Here is a 24,994-nt window from a genome sequence, read left to right as displayed (position 1 = left end):
ACACCGCACTCATTCGCAACACTGCACGCGGTTATGCGCGGTCTCCACGTGATAAGCACAATAGAGACAAGCACGCCTAACTAACCATTAACAGACAAACATGAAACAGAGGACGCGAGCGCTTGCTTAACGGTTACCTCACCGAGCTTCCAGCAAGCGTAGCAGACAGACACATGAAAACAGGGACAAGCGAGAGATAGGATCCACAGCACTAGCGAAAAGTGGCTAGCGCGATCCAAGTACAGAGTAGCAGAACAGAAGGATCCCCAGCGCTAGCGAAAAGTGGCTAGCGCGATCCCAGAAGACAGAACAGAAGGATCCCCAGCGCTAGCGAAAAGTAGCTAGTGCGATCCCAGGAGACAGAACAGAATGATCCCCAGCGCTAGCAAAAAGTAGCTAGTGCGATCCCAGGAGACAGAACAGAAGAGATAGCTGGTAGCAACCGCTGCACCAGCTATACTCCAAGAACAGAGATCAGAACCATATCCTGTCAACCACCATTGGGGCAGGACAATGGCAACAGGCAAGTCAAGACAGAACAGGCAATACAGATAATACAGTCCTAACAGCACTAGGGAAATCTGCCTAGCGCAGATTTAGGAATTACTCTAAGCTGATATTCAAACAGAGAGCAAGGCTGACACCCCACCAGGAGTGTTACATAGGACGAAATCCTTATGAACAGCGAAGCATTGTGGGAAAGACATAGTACTTATAGTACACGCCTCCAATGAATGTGGCCAGGCAATTTGCATGACAACGTATGCAAATTCCTCTGCAAGCACAAGCTGCAAAACTGACAGAAGGTCTTCTTTCCAGAGTCCTGCAGCATGCAAACCTACACAATGGTCAAAAGGCTGGCTGCCTGCACAGGCAGCTGAGCAAATCATCACACCAACATAATATAGTTATTCATTTCATTTTAATATTGTTACTACTTGAGATATGTCCACAGCAGCATGTTTTGGATTTGTTTATTTGCAGCTGTTGAGGGGAAAAATCATAGCTTGAAGTATAAGCCAAGGCATGGTAAACATTTTTTTTCTTCTATTTCTGTTAGTGGGTATTTCAAAAAGCTTACTGAAACTCTTTTTTTGTTTAAAGCGGAATATAACCCTGCATTTCAACTTTGCTCTAAAACATTATTTACAGCATATTATATGCAACCAGCATTTTTTTTTTTTACTAGACCAGCATTGGAAGGGTTACACACAGAGCTTTAAAGTTCCATGGAGAGAAATGTAGACGCATCCGAAGTTTAGATAGATACATTTAAGTAAACACAATGTAACAAGTGAGGAATGTTACACACAGAGAGTGTGTCAAATTCACCACTTGTTACATTGTGTTTACTTAAATGTATCTATCTAAACTTCGGATGCGTCGGCATTTCTCTCCATGGAACTTTAAAGCTCTGTGTGTAACCCTTCCAATGCTGGTCTAGTAAAAAAAAATGCTGGTTGCATATAATATGCTGTAAATAATGTTTTAGGGCAAAGTTGAAATGCTGGGTTATATTCCGCTTTAACCTAACTGACGATAGTGGGGTACAGAAGATATGGCAGCACGGTGCGTAGTGATTACCGATCTCACCTTGCAGCGCTGTCCCCGGTTCGAATCCCAGCCAGGTCGACATCTGCAAGGAGTTTGTATGTTCTCCTAGTGTCTGCGCGGGTTTCCTCTGGGCACTCTGGTTTCCTCCCACATCCCAAAAACATACAGATAAGTTAATTGGCTCCCCCCTAAAATTGACCCTAGACTACGATACATTCACTACACCATACATAGACATAAGACTATGGTAGGGACTAAATTGTGAGCCCCTCTGAGGGACAGTTAGTGATAAGGCAATATACTCTGTACAGCGCTGCGTAATATGTTGGCGCTATATAAATACTTTAAATAAATAATAAATAAATAAATATGGGCCCTTGTGCAATTCACTTTTTTCTGATGGGTTTTCTCCTAAAAGATCATTTTCTCAAGTTCTTTTTAAAATAACTTTTCAGCACTCAGCAACTCAAAAAGGATAAAAAGAAGGGGACACAGTGCAGTCAAAATAATTTTGAGTATTTTCTTGATTGTTGGTGGATTAAATGGCATTTTATGACAAGATATGAGAGTATCACCTAGGAGAAAACGCAGGAGAAAAGATGACTTGCATATGGGCCCCTCAAGCTTCATTTCCCGTTTGCACAATATTCTGGCAGTTGGACTGAGCAACTGCCGTTCACTAAGTGCTTTCGAAAATAAAGAAAGCCCTGAGAATTCCCAATGAGATGGGCTAGTCAAAAACCTGTCTGTTGTCAAAGTGCTATTACGTACTGTAAGTGACAGCAACATAGGTTAAAAGTAATTTAAACACATTTTTTACTCTTGGAGAAATGTACTTACTTGTTTTCATGTATTTTAAATTTTATATTTTTTAGGCAATGGTGGTCCTTTAACTGGGTGTATTGAGACATATCGGACAATGGGCTCTATTCACAAAGCAATACCGCATTCGGTAATGCTGAAAACAGCAGATTTTACCGATCACCTTCCCAAATTACAATTCACTAAACCTCCGCACAGAAAATCAGAGTTCCCAACTAGTGAGGTAAATTACCGACTTGTGCAGTAATTACCTCAGTAAATGTCAAGAAATGTAAATTCACAAAGTTATCCTCATTTAATTTACCGGCCAAAAGCGTTCAGTAATTTTCTCCAGCTTGCAGCAGCCGATAACTGGCCCTCCCCATGCTGTCTCTGTTTGACAGACAGCCTTTGGGGAGAGCCAGGTAGCCAATAGGGAGAGCCACACAGCCTGCTTCTCACTCTGATTTGATGCGATGGGGTATCGGGTTGGTCATTCACTGTAACAAAGCAGAGGATGCTGACAATTCTGAGAGCTTTCCTGCATCCCTTTAGATGTGTAAATCTGTATTCTAGCATACAGAAGAGCTCCCCCTGGTGGATGCAGCACATCTAAAGGGATGACAGGCTGCATTGGCTAGAAAACCTCAGAGTCACACACACAGCTCCCTGCCTGTCCACTGACCTGCTACACAGCTGGTAAGTGACACTTACTGAGCAGGGCTTAGTGAATTGAGGCATGTTTGTTTGGTAAATTTTTGTTTGTTTTAGTAAACTTCTGCCTCATGATTGAAAACTTTAGTGAATTTGGAAAAAAAAAAGTGTAAAATACTGAATGAGGTATTTTACCGACCAAAAAGATTTTACCGACCATTCCATTGTGAGTAGAGCCCCATGTGCTATAAATCAAACTGCCAAAAATGCCACCAGCAAGTCTGAGCTAGCTATACTAAAATGCCTACTACCCACACCTGATAAGTTATTTCTAGATTGCTACATAGTCACACATCTTGCTACCAAAAATACCAAAACAAACAATCGCCCTGTATTGCACCCCAAACTTGTGCTTCCTGGATTTTCTAGCAACTGTTTCTAAACTAACCTACTGAAAAGGATTCCGTGTTTTGTTTTTAAAAAATATTGTGTCAGAGATTTTTTTATGATTTCTGTAAAGATGGCCATACATCTAGCGATTTAGCTGTACAAGTGTGTTCCAGTATCCCAAACCGAAGAAAAGTGGCTGATATCATGTCAAATCAACCAGCTTAGTCGATAGAGCAGGATGCAAGATATCGATCGATTGCACAGGCATCGGCTACTGTTCGTATGCCATTAGATCAATGCTGAATCGATTTTTGTATTCAGACCATGAAGACACAACATCGCACAGATCAATTAGTAAAGCTGAATCGTGTAGGATATTGACTGTAGTGTGTGGGCCACCAGTCGATCGACTTTCGATTAACCATACTGAAGTCGATTCCTCAACAAAGTCGATTGCTTTGTCGATTAAATCAGAATCACTAGATGTTTGGCTACCTTAACATTGAGGCTGCCCCTCTCCTTGGCATTCAGACAGATGAAAGACAATCACTAAGCTCACTAGGCTGGGCCATAGCTGATCTGTTTGGTTCAAGAGACAACTTCTCTCCTCCCACCAGCACCACACGCACACACACGCACACACACGCACACACACGCACGCACACACACACACACACACACACACACACACATATACATACTCTAGTAAGAAGGTAAGAAGAAGTAAAAGTGACGAGAGGGAACAATAACGTAGAGGACACTAGAAAGCTGGAATGCATTACTGGACAGCTTAGTTGCAGATACACTACAGTCTAGAATGGACACTGGAAAGGTATGATACATTATAGGGACAATCTGGTATATACTACAGGGGACATGAGAGTGACATTTTAATGCTGGACTACACCATGTGGGGTTGGCGCGGGAATACTATGGATACACTGTATGTGGCACTGGGAAGCTGGAGACACACTTTTAGGGTACCTAAAAGGTAGATAAAAATCTTTGACCAATGATTGTTAACTCATCTAGTTCGTACAGTGACATTGCACAACCTCCGATGCCAAAGCAGCCCCAATTGCATTATTTTTGTCATTTCCCCTGAAAAAGCCACTCTGCCGTACAATGATCATGGTCCTTTTACCCTCCTCCATAGCAGCAAGAATGCATCCCTAGCCTGAAGGCTAGGGATGTGTCTGTACAGCATCAGACCCAAAATTGTTGCTTAAGGGATCATCTCCTGATCCCTGCCGAGCGACAATTATCTCATGTATGTACTTAGCTTGACCAGTCCACATTCCAGGGCGTAGATTCTATACCACAAAAAAGTCCCCTGCTGTGTTCCTTGACATAGAATCTACATCCTGGTTTAAGAGTTCACGTGTGCGTGCACGTTCAGAGTGCATTGCTGCTATAGCAGCAATCTTTCACACAAAGTTAGGTTGAAGAAAAAAGTTTTACAAGTTAAAAAAAAATGTTTAAGTGGCAAGGTCCCCAAAAAAAAATTAACTTTTATATTTGTCAGACTATACTCACAATGGTGCATTGTGGTACAACGCAACAGCCGCATTGTAACATGGAATGTTGCATTACAATGCAAAAGTAACACGACATGCATGAAGTGCGTCACCATTAAACGCACATGTTAACAGTGAAGCATACTTTTCATTGACTGTCCCAATGTGAACTTAGCCTTAAGTTTTAACCCCTACCTGGCCTATTAACCCCCTGTAATACCTACATTTAATGACTGCCACCTATAACAATCATATGAAATCTCTAGGGCAACAGTTTGGGGCCCTAATGTTCTACAGATGCATTGCTCTGCCATCGGCTAGTGATGCATCTGTACAGTACTGGGGCCCCTGAACTGCCGTCGTAGCAATCGCATCCAATCACTACAGACTCGCTGGCTGGGGATAATGGTCCACCATATGCCCAGCTAGTAGAGATATAAGCCATATGTGGTATCATTTTAATCCGAAAGGGCCAATGATTACATTGTATACAAATTTTGACTCATCTGAAAACTAGGAAGGAAGAAAACTTGGATATTATACGTAATGAAAAATATATTGCTGTTTCAACAGCAACACATATGAAGTGTCAAAATTGTCAGGAAAGTACGGGTACGGGTACCCAGGTATAAGAAGTGGTATGTTAAGGAGACACTAGAAATATACAGTGTACACACATTGCTAGTTGATCCTCTCCCAGCACAAACACTCATATTGTTTACACACACTGTATTCACATGCATGCACATCTGTGCCTATAGGTTCCTGTGAGGTAAATCCGGGCCTGTTAAAAGTAAATAAATATGGCAGCCTCCATATTCTTCTCACTTTAGTTGTCCTTTAATAAGAAGCAAGGTGAATGTATGGAAGTGGACAAGCTCCCTTGAGGGTTGTACATTAGCCATCCATACTTGCACGGCTGTGTATATACACTCTTCATCTACTACTTCAAATGTGATTTATATTGTTAAACTTTGTGTTTTTTGCCATTGTTAATGCTACAGATGTGGAGAATTTTATTTTGCATCAAACTGATCAATACCTTTAGCTTTGTGTTTGACATTTACACGTACCACTGGTAGGGCCCTGAACTCACTAAGGCACCCAGTGTGGTGGTGGTGTTAAATCTTTCTTATTGAACCTTAGTGGCGTGTGCTCTTTTATAAACTTACCTCAGGCAGCAAAAGAAAACTAAAATCCCATCTGCTCCTGGCGTATGAATACCATCGGGCACAGCTACGCTGACCTTTCCACTAGCAACATAAATTAATAACGTACATACAAATCTGACACTACAAAGCAGTTGCGCTATATCAGCATGGGCATAACATATTGCAGAATGCAGTTACTACTTCTAAAAACAAAGGTTTATAAAGCAAGCTTCAGGTATACGTATCTCTGAGGACTTCAAATCATTCACAGAGAAACAATTAAATCCATATTTGTATGGCATATATGTACACTATATAATATATATGGCAAACATCTTACGGATGGAAAGCATTGAAAGCATGATGCAGAGGGGTAGCCTTACACCTACCCCTAAATCTTTTAGCAAAGAACAACAGAAAAATAGCCAGTATTTAAAAGCAACCCAGTCATTACATTGTAGGAAAGTTGCTGTTATAACTGTTTCCAAGGCAAAAGGAGATTTATTAAGTACTTCACACAGCACAAAGTTCAAAAAAGGTGTAAGTAGTGTGTGTCAGAGCTACCAAAGACATACAATTTGTAAGCCACTTTCCTATGCTCAGAAGCAGCACTACATCAAAATAAAAGCTGTTTTTGTGCAGAGCTGTAGCAGAGGCTTGTGATGCTGTCTTCAGTATTGTTATAATCAGTCTCCCCCATCAATAGCCTAATCCTAACCGATTCTCATATTGAAAATACTTTTCATAATGCCAAAATGAGCCTCTTCCAAACCCAATGTAAAACTGGCTGGTGTCTCCACCCTAACATTAACTGCTTTCTGGTACCTTTCCTTAACCATCCATCTAGCATTGACCCAATGCTGATGCCTAACCCTAGCCTTCCTCAAAACATTCCTGATGCCTAACCCTAGCCTTCCTCAAAACATTCCTGATGCCTAACCCTAGCCTTCCTCAAAACATTCCTGATGCCTAACCCTAGCCTTCCTCAAAACTTTCCTGATGCCTAACCCTAGCCTTCCCCCAAACATTAATGCCTTCCTAATGCCTAAACTTGACTTCCTAAACCTTACTGTAGAAATGAACTCTCACTGTGTCCCCTAACACTAATCCATCTAAACAATGCCTAACTCTAATAATCGCTTTTTATCTTCCTCATTCCAGGTGCCAAATAAAAACCATGGATACAGACATCCACAAAGTTATAGCCGAGCTCCAGGCCCAAACCCTCTGACAACAACCTGGTTTGTCTATAGGGGCTGAAAAGGCACAGAACAGCCCTTGTCAAGTCCATTGACAAAAACCTAACAGCTTGATTTGCTTTAGATAAGCCTTGATTTTGGCATCACTTTTGATAAATCTCCCAAAAGACTGACATAATAAAGAAAACACAAGTGCAACAACATAAGTGTACTCCATAAAAAGAAGACTGCTTGCCATGCGGACTGATCTGATAACCAATTAAGATTATTGACAGGTGTCCTTGGTAAAATAAAGATTAACTACATCTCAACATCCCTGAAGCACATTATAATACTGCCTAGCAACCATCAGCTAATGAATGGCGAACTGTCTGCAGAGATCAACATGTTTTTCTGCGTTAATGTACAAAACGGAGCTGAGGGCATACAGAGACATATGGGATTTACTGTCCAGGAAAAATAGAAGGATGCTAAAACCCTGTCTCTAAAAATGAAATAGGGCCATCATTTTCATCATCATTCAAAGTTAAGTAAACAGGGAAGGGCATTGTGTTGCAAGAGAGAAAATGCGTAAACTGATTCCGTCTTATGTTAGACAGGCAGTACAGCTGCTACTGGAAGCAAGTCCCCAGAAATAACAAATTTACCAATGACTGGAATGAACCATATCATTTAATGCTTGTCATACGTTGGGTAACACAACATAAAGGATTGCTTACCTGTTTTATTGCTCACCGCCATTGAAAAGGAAACTGGGATGAGGACTTTTAAGATGACATAAATGATCCATAGTAAAACAGGCCTCATTTCTTACAGGAATCATGTAATCCCACGTCCAAAATACTCTGCACATAAACAAGATAATAGGATTTGATTAGCAAAGAACTGATAAGTGTTGTAACATAAGTGTAGCCGAAAGGTGTTTGAACAATTATTTCCATAGAAAACACCCTAAAGCACAAACATCTGCAAGAGCAAACACAGTTGTAATTACTGTAGAGCTGTATTCGGGGGTGGCATAGTGGTCATCACAGTGGCATAGTGGTTAGTGCTCTCACCTTGCAGAGCTTGGTTTGAATCCCAGCCAGGTCACTATCTGCAAGGAGTTTGTATGTTCTCCCCGAGTCTGCGGGGGTTTTCGCCAGGCTCGTTGTATTCCTCCCACATCCCAAAAGCTTACAGATAAGTTAACTGGCTTCCCCCTAAATTGGCCCTAGACTATAACCACAATATAATTATATGACTATGGTAGGGAGTAGACTGTGAGCCCCCTCTGAGGGATAGTTAAGTGTGGAGGATGTTGGCGCTATATAAATACTAAATAATAATAATAATAATGTGTCTCTGCAGGAGGAAGAAAATGGGGGGGGGGGGGGGAATAGTTAGAGAATAATATGATGCGGTGGGGAAAGTTGTATGAGCCACTGCCTTAGCAGAGAGGAGGCTTGTACAGTAGGCAGCACAGCGGTGACCTCATATGTCACTCTAGCTCCGCCCCCTCCCTTTCCCCAGCAGATTCAGAAAGTGCATGTCTGACACACAACCCCATGTCACTGTATAGGTCTGTGCACCTGCACAAGGGTTCAGGGTCAGATTATCAGCATGAAATAAAGCTAGAAGTCTGCACTTCAACTGCATCCATATATATAATGTTTTTACTATTTATATAGCACAAACCTCTTCAGTGTAGGCAACAGTAGTAAAATTATATAAATATATGTTTCCTTTTACAGGCATATTTTTGGATAAATAAACAAATAAAAAATGAATTTAGCAAATTATCTCTCAATTACTTGAAAATAGCGTATTCAAAATAAATAACCCAGTTATAATTTAACATAAATTATCAATTTATGCAGCTTTAAAAAAATGTAAATACAAGTAATGCATATAATCTCATGTTGCCAACAACATTCCTGAACAACTAAACGTATTGCACATATATACTGGATCACCCCAAAAGTATCCTCTTATCAAGAGTGTCATAAACCATTTGAGATTTAGCTTCCCTGGTGAGGGAACACTTTCACTAGCTTCAGATTCACAGCATTTTCCCGCATGCAAGCTGCACAGGGAAACGCTGCCTATCTGTAACATGGCTTGCCGTCCAGATTCACACTGAAATGCATGCTGCAGATTTATGCAACTGATTCCTAAGCCCTGCATGCTACGCAGCAAAACGTTAGCTGCCACCGAATCGGAAGTGAAAATAGACCTTAAAGAGGAACTGTCGCGAAAATCTTAAAATTTAAAACACATACGAATAAAAGTACATTTCTCCCAGAGTAAAATAAGCCATAAATGATTTTTCTCCTATGTTCCTGTCACTTACAATAAAAAGTAGAAATCTGTCATTACCGACAGATTTTGGACTAGCCCTTCTTCTTATGGGGGGTTCTCATGGTTTTCTTTATTTTTAAAAACTTAGTGAATGGCAGTTGCTCCGTCCAACTGCCAAAATAGTGTACAGCGAGCAGGGAGGTTGGCCAGCATCTTTGTATAAATCTTTTTCAAAGAATGTCTTTATAAAGAATAAAGGCCATGCTGAGAATCCCCTATGGAGAGATGGACTAGCCCCAAACATGTCGGTAATGTCAGATTTCTACTACCAACTGTAAGTGACAGCAACATAGGAGAAAAGTAATGTATGGCTCATTTTATTCTGGAAGAAATGTACTTCTTTTTTGTATGTGTTTTAAGGACACGCCTCTCATTCCAGCCTATTGTTAGCATTACTTACCTATCTGTGATCTCATATTTGCTATTCAGCCTTTCTATATTTGCTCTGTTATTTGCTTTTCAGCCTCTTTACCAACCCACAAGCGATCTGCATGGCGGATCAACTCATCCAACCGCCAACCAAATTCATTGTTGCTGACCGCCGTGTGACGCCACCCTGACATGTCTGTACTGGCCGGCCTAGCGATGTCACCCAAGGGGAATCGAGTCCCGATCCCTCACAGGAGATATAAGTCAAAGGTTCAGCAGCTTCAATCAGATCTGATATGAAGACAAACATCTATAGATAAAGGGTTAAGTCTTTGTACACATGCTAGATAGTGATCAGTTAAGATCATTGAGAGACTGCCAGATTGCCTAGGCTGAGGCCACTTTTCTCCTCTTTACCCTTCCCACTCCATTGTGTGTCCCATCCCTTCATAGTAATAACATGTGCTGCTAAGCTACAGGCAAGAAAGGCATCAGTAAAAAACTCTCCATGAATTGTTGGCCAAGAGATTTAAAGAGAATCTGTATTGTTAAAATCGCACAAAAGTAAACATACCAGTGCGTTAGGGGACATCTCCTATTACCCTCTGTCACAATTTCGCCACTCCTCGCCGCATTAAAAGTGGTTAAAAACAGTTTTAAAAAGTTTGTTTATAAACAAACAAAATGGCCACCAAAACAGGAAGTAGGTTGATGTACAGTATGTCCACACATAGAAAATACATCCATACACAAGCAGGCTGTATACACCCTTCCTTTTGAATCTCAAGAGATCATTTGTGTGTTTCTTTCCCCCTGCATCTCTCATGCACTGAAGTTTAAGGCTGCTCGTTTCTTCCTGCAAACAGCTTTGCCCTTGTCTGCAATTCCTCAGTATGTGAAAGCCCAGCCAGCTCAGAGGACGACTTATCCAGCTTGTGAAAGATAAGAGATAAGAGAGAAGCTGCTCTAATCTGAATAACACACAGGCAGTGTGCATAGAGGGGCCTGGAAGGGGGAGTTCATAGCAGAACCACAACACTGAAGAACTTGGCAGCCTTCCAGACACAGGCTGACAAGTCTGACAGGGGAAAGATACATTGATTTATTACAGAGACAGTGATAGTATAAAGTGCTGCAGTAAGCCAGAACACATTAGAATAGCTTTTGGAACTTGTAGGATGATAAAAAACAGGATGCAATTTTTGTTACGGAGTCTCTTTAAAGAGAATCTGTACTCTAAAATTCTTACAATAAAAAGCATACCATTCTATTCATTGTGTTCTCCTGGGCCCCTCTGTGCTGTTTCTGCTACTCTCTGCTGCAAACCTGGCTTGTAATTGCCAGTTTTAGGCAGTGGTTACAAACAAACTAACCAGCTTGTGACAGGCTCAGATAAGCAGAGTGTGTGAGTCATACAGAGCTTGCAGGGGGCCTGGAGAGGGTATGTATAGCTTCTATCCAATCATAAGCAGCCCTGCACATTCCACCCTGAGTGCCTGAGCCTGGCAACCCCATCAGAGGAGAGAAGATTAGATTATACAACAGAGATAATACAGCCACTGTGCAAGTAGGAAAGGCTGCAGTAAGACAGACCACATTAGAACGGGCATAGGAACTTATAGGATAGAAGAAATAAGGATGAACATTTTGTTACAGAGTCTCTGTAAGTTCTGATTCCTGTAGGAGACAGTACCTGTGCAAGTGTACACACCCTAGGACTACAAATAGGTAGACAATATTAAAAATAAACTAGTTTTAGAGGAAGGGGTATTGCAGGGTGGAGAGAGTCAGTGGTAGATTACAGCACTCTCATCAGCACCACAGTATATAGTGTACAGAGTGCTGAAAATGGAAAAGGGATTGGAAAGATGCGTACACATGTTAGATGGAACTCTAGGTGGCAACCTTGACTGAGAATCGAGTGTGTGTGGAGGTGTCCCCAAACTCACTTAAAGATCCATAATGGTGGAGCTTCAACCAACAGTGACCCCGGAGCACATTGTTCTCTTCCTTAGGCATGGAACACACTGGTTTTTGTGCATGTTTGCATGTTGAAAGCTGACAATCAATGTTAATGAATGGGCTACACACTTGAATGCAGTTTTCACATGCAAAAAAAGAACTTACAGCAGTACAGAACTGCGTGCATTTTTTTCTATCAATTACATTAGCTTCTGGGAAAAAACACACACGATTTCCCACATCCAAGCATACTGTACATCGTGTGCAGGAAACTGATGGACAAGTGTGTTCCCTACATTAGTCCTCCCACTGGAAGCCACTCAGTCATGTGTTGCGCATTGGTCCTCCTCCCCCGTTCATAGCAACAGACGCATCACTCTGCCCTAGTGGAGCTAACAGGACTCGGCCAACCGAACTGTCCCACAAAGGATTTAGTCCCAACCCCTGTAGGTGAAAACCACTGAAAGTTTAGAAATAAGTAGCAAGGTGGTCCTTGAGAAGAGCAAAATCCCTATACAGCAGAAAGCACGCAAAAATTAAAGTTTATAAAATAAGGTAACGAACACTCAGCCTACCTTCTAGGGGACTATTCGGGACTATTTAAAAAAAGAAAAAAATTCCCAGCTCAAAGAATATATAAAAAGGGGGACTGAAGACTGATATAAAGAGGTTATACCATAATTACACGTTTCTATAAACTAATGTAGGTACAATATTAAAACTACAATTGAACAGTTTTAAGTCTTTACAAAATAAAAACATAAACCAGACTAATTGTTCACAAATATTGCCACTGTAACGTTTGCGGAATAATCTCCGTGATCAGCGCACAAGGCGTGCGCTGACACGGCGGAAATCCTCCACAAGCGTATGAAGGGGGGAACCCAGCTTTGGTGCAAGCACCAGTAGAGGGCAATTCCCACCGGCAGATGGCGCTGTGGAGTATAGACGAGTACAACCGCTGCACAGCCACAGATGCCAGATGGGGATTGTACAGATCAAGACAATGCGGGGCTGAACAGCCCTTAAAGGACTTACGAGGTGAAAATAAACTTCGGAGAAAAACAATTATATCTATCCTACTTCTCCTAAAAATGTATTTTTTACATATCCCACAGTTTTATTTTATATTTAAATCTAGTTTTTAAGTTTTTACTGTTTCATTGTCTCTACTCAATGACACATTCATTGCAGTATGCCAGAGCTCAAATCTATCATTTATTAACCCCTTTTATCTCTTTCCTGCTCTTAAAAGCCATTTACTGACAGAAAAATGTTTTATGGCTGTAATTACTTATCAGTGAGGGTTATGCTATAGTCTGACCCAGTCCGACCCGGTCCCGACCCAGACAGAAACTGTCACTTTCATACCTGATTTTTAACTTTTTCAGGCAGAGAAAGAAAAAAAGGAACACAGCATAGTTATTTGTGCGCTTGGCACTATACATACACATGTCTATCTCATCATGTCATATGTCACCTCGTAAGTCCTTTAAAGAGAAAGAGCACAGGTACAGGATGAATGTGTGTTCACCAATCTAGTCGCGACCCTGCGACGGTGAACACACATCAGCAGAAACAAAAGTAGGAACGCAATTGCGAGAGAGGCGACTGCCAGAGGTGACACAAGGCTGAAGCAAGACAGGGCACGAGAGTAGCAAAGGCACAGCAAACGACAATGAGAAGTAACGAAAATAACAAACACTAACTAAACGCAAACACCGCACTCATTCGCAACAGCGAACGCGTTAACAGCGCGGTCCTTGCGTGTTAAGCACAACAGAGACAAGCACACCTAACTAACCATCGACAGACAAACACGAAACAAAGAACGCAAGCGCTTGCTTAGCGGTTACCTCACCGAGCCTACAGCAAGCGTTCGCATCAGACAAGACAAACAAACGGAAAACAGGAATACGAGAGGAAAGACCCACTGCTCTTTCCGTCAGAGCGAGTGAGATCTAAGCTCAGGAACAAGAAAAAAGATCAGATGGATCCACAGCGCTAGCGCAAGGCTAGTGCGATCCAGACAAGACAGAACAGAAGGATCCACTGCCACTACCGCTAGAGGCTAGTGCGATCCAAGCAAGACAGAACAGAAGGATCCACAGCGCTAGCACAAGGCTAGTGCGATCCAGGCAAGACAGAACAGAAGGATCCACTGCCACTACCGCTAGAGGCTAGTGCGATCCAAGCAAGAAAGAACAGAAGGATCCACAGCACTAGCATAAAGCTAGTGCGATCCAGGCAAGACAGAACAGAAGGATCCACTGCCACTACCGCTAGAGGCTAGTGCGATCCAAGCAAGACAGATCAGAAGGGACTACCGGTAGCAACCGCTGCTCCGGTTAGAACCCAGACAAACAGAACGATTTCCTGTCGACCACCGCTGGGACAGGACAATCGCAACAGACAGACAAAACAAATATACAATCTAACTGCACTAGGGAAACTGCCTAGTGCTGTCCCAGGAATTACTCTAAGATAACTTTGACAAGATATAGCATGGCTGACACTCTAGGAGTGTTTCAACAAACCCAGAAGGAATGACCAGCAAAGGACTCTGGGAAACATAGCTTCTTTTACTGCCAGCCCTCAAAGGGGACAGCTGGGCAATTTGCATGTATGCAAATCCCTCAGCAAAGCAACTCTGAAAGTTGCAAGATGAAGCCACGTCTCCTTTCCAGAGACCTGCATCCCTCAGACATAAGGAATGGTCAAACAGCTGTCTGCCTGTGCAGCCAGCTGAGCGGATCCTTACAGCCACAATTATCCCATTATCACTACACTGCTTGTCAAGAAAATACCTGTTATACTTTAGTAAAAGAAAATACCTGTTATAACCTTGAGTTTTCTGAATATTCTTTGTTAAGAGCTGGATAAAGGAACCTTGGCTATTTACCGGAAAAACTCTTATTAAGGAAAAGGTTAATCTGCTTTCAGTTAATACTTTTTGTTGCTATTTTCTCTGTACTCTCAGACACTTGTATTTGTATAATAAATTACCTTCAAATTTATCTAGTTTGCTATAGAGCAGGAATGCACAGGAATAAAAGCTACCCACCTCTCAGTAAACAATCCAGGAAAAAAAATCATTATACCTGACTCCAAGGTGACCTCAAGCAGGTTTTCCTTTTTCCCCTCTACCCCCTTAAGACTTGTGGCCCTGCATTTCAAGTCAATGCCTTTGTACCCAGCTGTGCCTTTTGAAGCTTTGACCTGAACTTTTAGATTTTCTGCCCTTCAAAAGAAGACAACAGGAAGTGATGTGGATTTGAGCTCAAGGCCCAGACATCGCAGTAAGTTGCCTGTCAGTTACCTGTTGAAATAATCATTGAGAACTGGGAAAGGAATGTATGATTATTTTTATTTTTTATGGACTGTTTTGGAGATGGTGTAAGATTTTTATTTTTTTTTTAATTTGTGAAATCAAGCTTTCATAATGAAGAGTGTATGAGAATGACACATTCTTCCTTCTGCCTTTTAAAAGGCTATTATTAGCATAAGCAGTGATTATGGTCCTGTCTGCAACCCATCAGGAGTTTCTAAAACTGCAATGCAAATCTTGATTAGATGTTAATAATACTCTTGTGTACAGGAGTTCTTGTGATCCTCAGCTCCCTGCCCAAGTACTTGACTCTTTTTGGAAAAGCTTGTGCAGAGCTTGAGGTTAAATGTAAAATATGTCTGCATCGTGCCTTAGTTGACTAAAGCAAGTCTTTTATCTTTGGTGGAGGTACTGGATTTACAGGAGGTTAGACACAGACGGGAATTATCAATGCTTGCAAAACATTAAATAATGGGAAAACAAAACAATTGAATAAAAATGTGAGGCAACTATAGCATTCTTTTTAATACAATCCCTTAATTTCAGGTGATCAAAAGTAATTGGACCAATTAAGTCACTGGAAATAAAATGTTAGCATAGCTTGGGGACTGTGGACAGAAGCAGACTCACTAAGTTAGGCACAGGGAATAAAGAGGATAGGCATAGTCTGTAGGGGAGGAGGGGACTTGGTTGGACAAGGATGAGTACATGAAGTCAGAATGGCTCCAAAGAGGGCAAAAGAAATGAAGATATTTCTCTTTCATGATTAATTCTAATATATTGAACTGGGTTAAACAGTCTGGCTGAATATAAAGTGTGCTTAATATTTCTGAAGTGTAATGATAAAATAATTAAGTAATTGTCTGGAAACCTAACTTTAAGGCTTGATAACACTCCCTACATCTTTTGAACACCGAATGCCACTGAAGGCAATTCTCAAACAAGCTTGTAAGAGTTCCTGCCTTGATGGATAACAGTAACTTTTATATATACATATGAAGCTCCTTAGAAACAATGTTTACTACCTACACATCCGTTTCAACTTCTATTTCCCATAAAAACCTTCTTATCTTGTCTGTTTCTTTTATTAGGGAAGCTGAGGAAGGGAATGTGGAATGGATACATGCTCACTCTGAGCTTACACAGATCACCTAGAAAGAATTTAATGGTCAATATCAATATTACTACGTTAGGAAGAGAAACCTTATATATACACAACGGAATAAAGATGCACGCATGCATAAAATTCAACACAATGCAAAATACATATTTATGAAAAATGTTTTATTTCAGTATGCTTTCCTACATAAAATAGAAAACAAAGTACTACTAATATGAGGAGTAAACAATATTGTAGATAGAAGGGAATGGAGAGCTACACCATGAAGTACAAAATGCAATGGATCTGCTCCCTGGTATAAATCTGATTAAATCACAGCTTTTAAATCATAAGAAACATTAAAAGTTTTTATTTCACTAAAATGTAAAAATGCGTGGTGGTGTCTCTCTCAAAGCTCATTTGCATTTTTCAGTGGTTGTGAGATACCTTCATCAAACCCTGAATTTATCTCTGCACAGCTGGCTGAACACTATGAAACTATCAGTAGTTCAATAAACAATTGATATTCAAACCATGTGTAATCAGGTGCAAAGCCTTAAAGCAGACCGAACTTCCTCTTTGCTCTTATGCTCCGTCTACACGGAGCGATGTGACTTATCAATCGAGCTGCTGATGCGCCTCGATTGATAAGATCCGACAGGTCGGATCTCGCAACCGCCGATTCCCTGCTCGTTCCCCACGAGGGGACAATGGCAGGGAATCGAGCGGAAGATAAGCGGCGGCGCGCAGGGACGAGGGGGGATCGAATACGACGCACGCGCGGGCGAGCGGGGACACGGCGGGTACGCGCGGGGATGCGGAAGAGGCGATCCGGCGGCTAATCGAGCCGCCGGATCACTGCGTGTAGACGGATCTTAAAAGATAAGCAACAGCATAATAACCTATAAAGAAGAATGTTTATTTGTTACAGCTGATACAAATCCTGCAATAAATCTGCAGTGTGTCTACTTCCTGCTTTCATGGAAGCAGACATAGGGTTAACATTTTGTGTTTACAAATTAGCCGATGCAACCAGCTGAGAGATCAAATTACAGTTGTGACTAGTCACAGATGAGGTGGAATGAGACAGGCTAAACTCTGTAGATACATACAGGGGGCATTTTTCCATCTGACCTGTGCAAGAGTTCAGGTCCACTTTAAGTGACCAATCATTGGCCAATCAGAATTGAATGTGTGTATGCACACTTATTTGAAAAAAAAACAACCACTAAATTCTTACTAAACCTAATTAAATAAATAGCAAGGCAAGTGCTGATTAAATCAAGGATGGACGGGAACTCTTCTTCATGGCTCTCTGATACTACTTTTTATAAACAGTGGTGTTTGTGGTCTCCACTGCCATGACTTCATCACTCAACATATATAAGTAGATAAATACTTGTTCTACTTACATAACATATGTATTGTATTATCCATGTTTTGAGTTCAGTGAATATATATAGTAAACAAAGAGAAAAATGTTTAGGGCATTTTCCATTTTTACTTCTTCTGACTGAAGCCAATCCTGATGTAATTTCCTCCCTTACTCTTATTTTTTTCTCCTACAAACTGCACTGTCATATCTAGCTTGCTTTGTAAACATGTGAGCACAGCATAGTCCAGATTTCAGCAGCTTCACACTGAACTGCCCTCAGCCATATTATAGTATTATAAACTGTATGTACGGTATATAGCATTAATATATTACTCAGCGCTCTAAACAAGATAGGGTAGACAATAAAGCATTAAAAAATGTTACATGGGGCATTACAGCATAAACAATGGTACACAAAATAGAGATGTAACAATAAACAATGATGCACAGACTGCAAGGTAGGGATAAATATAGCAAATGAGTCACTGATTCCATATGGTGGAGGAGAAGAACACACAGGGAGGAGGGTGCTGCCAAACAGGCTTACAATTTAAGGTGTGGGGCGGAAGAACAAATTTTATCAGTTAAAGGGACTCCGAGCACCTCTCATGGGCGTGCCTTTAAGCCAGACAACTTCCAACAAAGTCGTGCTATGACCCTTCTGGAGGAGCCTCTTGCAATGGCCATGCGTGTCACTTCCTCTTTCTGCTTCATTCAGTGATACACTTCTCTAACAGAGAAGACAGGGGTGACCCGGAAGTTATAACATAGCCAAGATGGCAGCCTCAAATTTTTAATTGAAATTGAACCAAAACTATTTGGTGTAGAACGGTGATTCGGGCATCAAATTAAAGAGGAGAGCACAAGCTACAAAAAGGTATGCACCGTTAAATACTTTGCAGTAGTGGTCGGAGTCTTAAAGGCATGCCCATGAGAGGTGCTCGGAGTCCCTTTAAATGAAACAAAATTTCAGATTCATTTTACTTTTGGCAACTGCCCCACATTTTCTCCAGTTTTCATTTCACATTAATCCATTTTGTACAGCTAACAAATTGGTTAGCTGTACAAAATATGGATCAATAGGACTACAACATGTGGGAAATATTATAGTGCAAAAGGTGAACAGAATTGTATTTTATGTAAAAAAAATCATAAAGATTATAGCTTGAGTTATAAAATCCTTCCTCTGAAGCCCTGAATAACATTTCTTTAATAGAACACATGTTCCCCTTTTTACATGTGCAACTGTTTTAAGAACCTGATAGTTTCTTACATATGTCTTTTCTTCAATGACCTGATTGTTTTTTGACATATGCATCTGTTTTGAAGGAAAAAACTTGAGTAAGTACAATGATGAGTGTGGCACAGATGTTTGCAAACCTGTTGAAATCAGTTGTCTACAAAAGCAAACACAAACGTTTGAAATACTAATTTGGAGAACAAAATTGCAAATATTCAATTAACATAAAAAATAGGATTCCTAATCAAAACATGATCAACATTAAGCGTATAGGATTTTAAGACTTAACATTCTTCCCACACTTTGGTAAGCTTACAAGTTGGTATGATTTGTGAAATGTTAAAGAGGACCCGTAATGATGCAAAAAATGTACGCATTGAACCAGTAACGCGTAAAAATGTATGCATTAATGTTCCTGCACTAGCGGGAATGCGTAAAAATGTACGCAATGCGGCCCCCGACCTCTGAGGTCGGCAAGCTGCCAGCGGGGGACTGGAGCAGCAGAGAGTGACTACGAGGGCACAGGATGGCTGCATGGGGCTGGTAGAAGCCCCAGGTAAGTGAAACTCATTTTTTTATTTTGCTTGAACCTTCCCTTTAAGGCTATCAAACAATTCCTATCTTGTGTGAAATCCCCGGTTTCCTCCCGGATCAAAGCACACCGGAACTATCTAAGGGTCTGAGTGCTAACACCGAGTATTCGCAACAGCAGACAAGTTGCGAGTGATTCAGCTAGGCTTATGAAGCAGAGGAGACCCTTCTGGCACGCCCCCTCCTATCAGCCAATGAGGAGCGGCGAGCGTCTCCTCTGACGTCAGCCGACCGGCCGGTCAGCTGACACGCCTCTTCCCCGCATAAAGGTCCTGTCTGTGCGCGTGCACGCGACAAAGCAACCCTATGTGCAACTGACAGACCCATCCTCGGCGTGCTAGACGCCTGAGGCACGGATACATTGCTAGACAGGGAGCTGGAGGCAGCTGCGGTGGTAGCGCTGTTCACCGCGGCTGCCTCTCCAACGTTTGTTACAGAATGCTAGCGTTTGTCTAAATGCACTCGCCATCGATTGTGCAAGCACAATGGTTGACTGCATTTTCTGAGACACTGCGTGCAGCTTCTAGCGGTGGTTGTGTTCCCAGTTACATATCACCTGGGGGCTCAAAATGTGACAAGATGACGAAACAAGTAAGTAAGTGGTTTTTAGAGTGGCACACCTTACCAGTGTACATCTTACCAGTATACCAAAGTCCAGAAGTAGACTAGCACACCATAATAGTTTCAAAACTGAAGTAATTTAATTCTTCATAACATTTGTTAACACAAAGGTATGACAATTGTTTCGTGCCACAGCGGGTCCCCTTCATTAGATAAAGTGCAGACAAAATCTTTTTCTGCTCTTTATCTGATAAACCGGACCCGCCGTGGCACGAAACAATTGTTAAAGGGGAACTATGGCAAAAAATTGTAAAATTTAAAATATGTGCAAACATACAAATAAGAAGTATGTTCTTTCCACAGTAAAATGAGCCATACATTTTCTCAGCAACATAGGACAAAAGTAATTTATTGCTCATTTTACTCTGGAAAAAAACGTACTTCTACTTATTTGTTTATGTTTGCACATATTTTAAATGTTACTATTTTTTGCCATAGTGCCCCTTTAAGTGCATAAGTTAATACCTTTACATAATTTTCAGAGGAACTAGCTCAAGTGTCTAATGTAAGATGGCTATCCTGTCCTCCAATCCTCCACCTCCCACTGCTGTTTATAAAAGGGCAGTGAATTCTGAGGGCTTCCATGACTTATAATTAGTTATTCTGAATTGGCTGATGTAATGGAGAGAAGTTAGTGAGAGAGCACGTTCCTCAGCCCCATCAGCAGCTCAGCGGTAGCAACAATACATTGCTGCAATTTTGCAAAGAAAAGATGAATCCATCATAAATGGCTATGTTTGTTTTTGTGTGAAGAGCTGCAAAACCAACATGATGAGTAGGAATATTCTAAAACGTTGTACCTGCTATAGCAACTAAAAGGGAACCCGATGTGAAAGATATATGGAGGCTGACATATTTTTTTCCTTTTAAACAATGCACATTGTCTGGCTGTCCTGCTCATCCTCTGCCTTTAAAGGGAACCAGAGATGTACCCTAGATGAAAAAATGAAAAAGAAGTTATACATACCTGGGGCTTCCTCCAGCCCCATACGCGCTGATCAATCCCACGCCGCCATCCTCCGCTGCCTGCATCTACGAGAACCGGCTCCCATCGCTGACATCATCGGAGCCAGCTACGCTGGAGAAGTGCGCCCTCTACGTATCTCTCCATACACTGCTGCACAGATACGCAAACAGCGCACTTCTGCTACACTTAGACTGGCTCCGACTGACGGAACAGCGGGGAGCCGGTTCTCATAGCTGCGGGCAGAGGAGGATGGTGGCGTGGGGTCGATCAGCACCTATGGGGCTGGAGGAAGCCCCAGGTATGTATAAAATCTTTATTTTTTCATCTCTGGTTCCCTTTAATACTTGTAGCCATAGACCCTGAACAAGCATGCAAATAAGGTGTTTCTGACTAGATTAGCCACATGCTTGTTTCAGGTGTGTGATTCTGACACTACTGACCAGAAAGATCAGCAGGTCTGCCAGGCAACTGGTATTGTTTAAAAGGAAATACATATGGGATCCTTCATATGTCTCTTACATCAGATGTGTAGCATAGAGCAGTTAAGTCACACTGGACCTAATTCACTAAAAGTTATCAATTTTGAGAACATTAGAGGACATATCGGGAACTGAGCCTGATTTTTTTTTTTTAATGATTACAAATTTATTCTACAGAAATTCTCATTGAAGCGTAATCAAGAAGAAACACATGATCATGGGCATTAAGCTCATCATGATCATCAGACATGCTCATGATCATGTCTCCAGATTTTTTAACCTAACATAAATTAACACTTTTTTTTATTGCGTATCAAACCTCCAATTGAATACTGTTTTTTTTTTGGGGGGGGGGGGGGGGGGGGGTTCTGCACTTTTCCTTATTTAGCTGAATAAGTGCAGCCTAATGCCACAAGCACAATACTCAATGAATTGTTCCACATGTGTTTTAAGGCAAAGCCGTTATCCTGATGCTGAAAGACTGATTATTTCTTGTTACCATTAATCTAATATTCCATCAGATGGTTTACTACTCTAGTAGTGGCACATTCCTTATGATTTTCAGCTTTCATAAAGAGACTTGAGAATTCTCCATTGTGACTTTACTGTCAGAGCTGGCATGCCTGGCAGATTGGTATGCTACTCCTGACATCAACGTGGAGTTCAGAGTGCCTCCTTCTGATACTGCACCTGTTCCACCTCAAACCAGTCCCCCTCCTCCGCACAGACACCCTGGCATGTCTCTTTTGACTGTCACTTACTACTTTTGTGCCTTTGTGCTGTGCCGGTTGCTGCTATGCAATAGCTTGTCAGATGTCCCAGTACTGCATTGCTTACTGCCTTTTAAATAGCTTACATCACATCTCGATATCATACTTTCTCCATACGCTCAGTGGGGTAGGGGACATATTTTGAAGCATCTATACAATTTAAATTAATGGCTTGAGCTCCTGCACAAATAAGTTGCCGGTAATTACATTACATTAAGACTATACAATGACAGGATAATGACTTACAGGGAAAATAACTTGCAGAGAATTATAAGGAGTGTGAAGGTAAATTTTGAAGAACAAACCTATGCACACTTTAAAACTATACAGCATTTAGTAGTTTATCCCCAGATCAATAATAAGGGAAGAATTATGGCCCTGCTTAAAGTAACACTGAAGCGGAAATAAACTTATGATATAATGAATTGTATGTGAAGTACAGCTAAGAAAAAGAGCATCAGTAGCAAATAAATTATTCTAATATTGTTTCCAGTACAGGAAGAGTTAATAATAATAATCTGAACATTTGTATTGAGCTTTTCTCCTGTTGGACTCAAAGCGCTCAAGAGCTGCAGCCATTGGGACGCGCTCAAGAGGCCACCCTGCAGTATTAGGAAGTCTTGCCTTGAACTCCTTACTGAATAGGTACTGACCCTAGCCATGATTTGAACCCTGGTCTCCCATGTCAAAGGCGGTGCCCTTAACCAGTACACTATCCAGCCACATAAAAAACATCAGATGTTATCTATGCAAAAGAGCTTCTCTGAGCTCTCAGACCAAAGTTTGGTTGTCTAGAGTGCTGTTTTCTGGAGCACTTATACATCATAGAAACAGAGAGTGTTCCTTGTAATTGCAAATAAGACAGAATTATGCAATGTTATAAAAAAAAAGGTATATACAGTAGCGAGTAACAAGTATGTGAACCCTTTGGCATTATATGGATTTCCAGACAAATTGGTCATAACATGTGATATGATCTTCATTTAAGTCACAGCAACAGACAATCACAGTCTGCTCAAAGGGACACTTAAGATGGGCACAACGGTCAGGAGTAATTCTTAACCATTCCTCTTTACAGAACTGTTTCAGTTCAGCGATATTCTTCGGATGTCTGGTGTAAATTGCTTTCTTGAGGTCATGCCACTGCATCTCAATCGGGTTGAGGTCAGGACTCTGACTGGGCCATGCAAAAAGGCGTATTTTCTTCTGTTTAAGCCAGCCATTCTGTTGTTGATTTACTTCTTGTAACGATTGTGGAATTCTCTCCGTGATCAGCGCACAAGACGTGCGCTGACACTGCGGAAATCCTCCACAAGCGAGTAATTTGCGGGAACCCAGCAAAAGGTGCAATGCACCTGTAGAGGGAAATTCCTATCGACAGATGGAGCTGTGGAGTGCAGAGGAACAGCTCCTCTGCCCTGCCACACACGCCAGACAGGAATTGCACGAAGGGAAGAAACGCAGGGCAAGATAGCCCTAGAAGAGAGAGATCAAAGCGACAGAGTGTATGTGTGTCCACCAAACTAGTCGCCACCCTGCGATGATGAACACACAACCATGAAGACAAAGTGAGAAAGCAATCGCCAGAGATGGCGATTGCTAACAGCGACACAAGACCGAATAAGCACAGATGAGGAATGTATGTATGTCCACCAATCTAGCCGCCAACCTGCGACGGTGGACACACAACAGAAGAAACCAAGTGAAAACGCAATCGCAAGAGAAGCGATTGCGGAAGAGAATGAGCACAGGGACAGATTGTATGTGTGTGCACCAAACTAGTCACCAACCCGCGACGGTGCATACACAACAGCAGATATGAAGTAGGAACGCAATCGCGAGAGAGGCGATTGCCAGAGGTGACACAAGGCTACAGCAAGGCAGAGCACGAGAGTAGCAAAGGCACAGCAAATCATACAATAAGGAGATAAGGAAAATAACAAACGCTAGCTAAACGCGAACACCGCACTCATTCGCAACAGTGCACGCGTTTATGCGCAGTCTCCGCGTGTTAAGCACAACAGAGACAAGCACGCCTAACTTACCACCGACAGACAAACATGAAACAGAGGACGCGAGCGCTTGCTTAACGGTTACCTCACCGAGCCTCCAGCAAGCGTTCGTAGCAGACAAGACAAATACACGAAAACAGGAATAAGCAAGAGATAGGATCCACAGCACTAGCGCAAGAGGCTAGTGCGATCCAGGAAGACAGAGCAGAAGGATCCACAGCACTAGCGCAAGAGGCTAGTGTGATCCAGGAAGACAGAGCAGAAGGATCCACAGCACTAGCGCAAGAGGCTAGTGCGATCCAAGTACAGCAAGAGAGATGGAGATCAGACGGATCCACAGCACTAGCGCAAGGCGAGTGCGATCCTGGCAAGACAGAACAGATGAGATAGCTGGTAGCAACCGCTGCTCCAGCTATACTCCAAGAACAAGGATCAGAACGACTTCCTGTCGACCACCGCTAGGACAGGACAATCGCAACAGACAAACAAAACAGATATGCAATCCTAACTGCACTAGGGAAACTGCCTAGTGCAGTTCCAGTAATTACTCTAGGCTAATCTTCAAACAAAGAGCA

The 24,994-nt window shown here is 41.8% G+C and overlaps 1 protein-coding gene across 6 annotated transcripts in view; it reads right to left on the bottom strand.

Annotated features, from left to right (window-relative positions):
* The window catches only part of COL19A1 (collagen type XIX alpha 1 chain), a 1,086,226-nt gene that overhangs the window by 1,013,427 nt on the left and 47,805 nt on the right, over window positions 1–24,994 (bottom strand). For 5 of the 6 annotated variants that reach the window (XM_068281448.1, XM_068281450.1, XM_068281452.1 and 2 more), the window contains exon 2: window positions 7,986–8,111. In XM_068281448.1, coding sequence (XP_068137549.1) covers window positions 7,986–8,073 — 88 coding nt within the window. In that variant the 5' untranslated portion in view covers window positions 8,074–8,111. Of the gene's footprint in view, window positions 1–7,985; window positions 8,112–8,324; window positions 8,407–24,994 lie in introns of those variants that run through there. The other variant, XM_068281449.1, reaches the window with a different exon arrangement.

The sequence above is a fragment of the Hyperolius riggenbachi genome, chromosome 4 (genome assembly GCF_040937935.1).
Source record: "Hyperolius riggenbachi isolate aHypRig1 chromosome 4, aHypRig1.pri, whole genome shotgun sequence".
Taxonomy (NCBI): domain Eukaryota; kingdom Metazoa; phylum Chordata; class Amphibia; order Anura; family Hyperoliidae; genus Hyperolius; species Hyperolius riggenbachi.
Note: the sequence above shows the minus strand (reverse complement) of the source record. Positions and strands in the feature narration are given on the sequence as shown.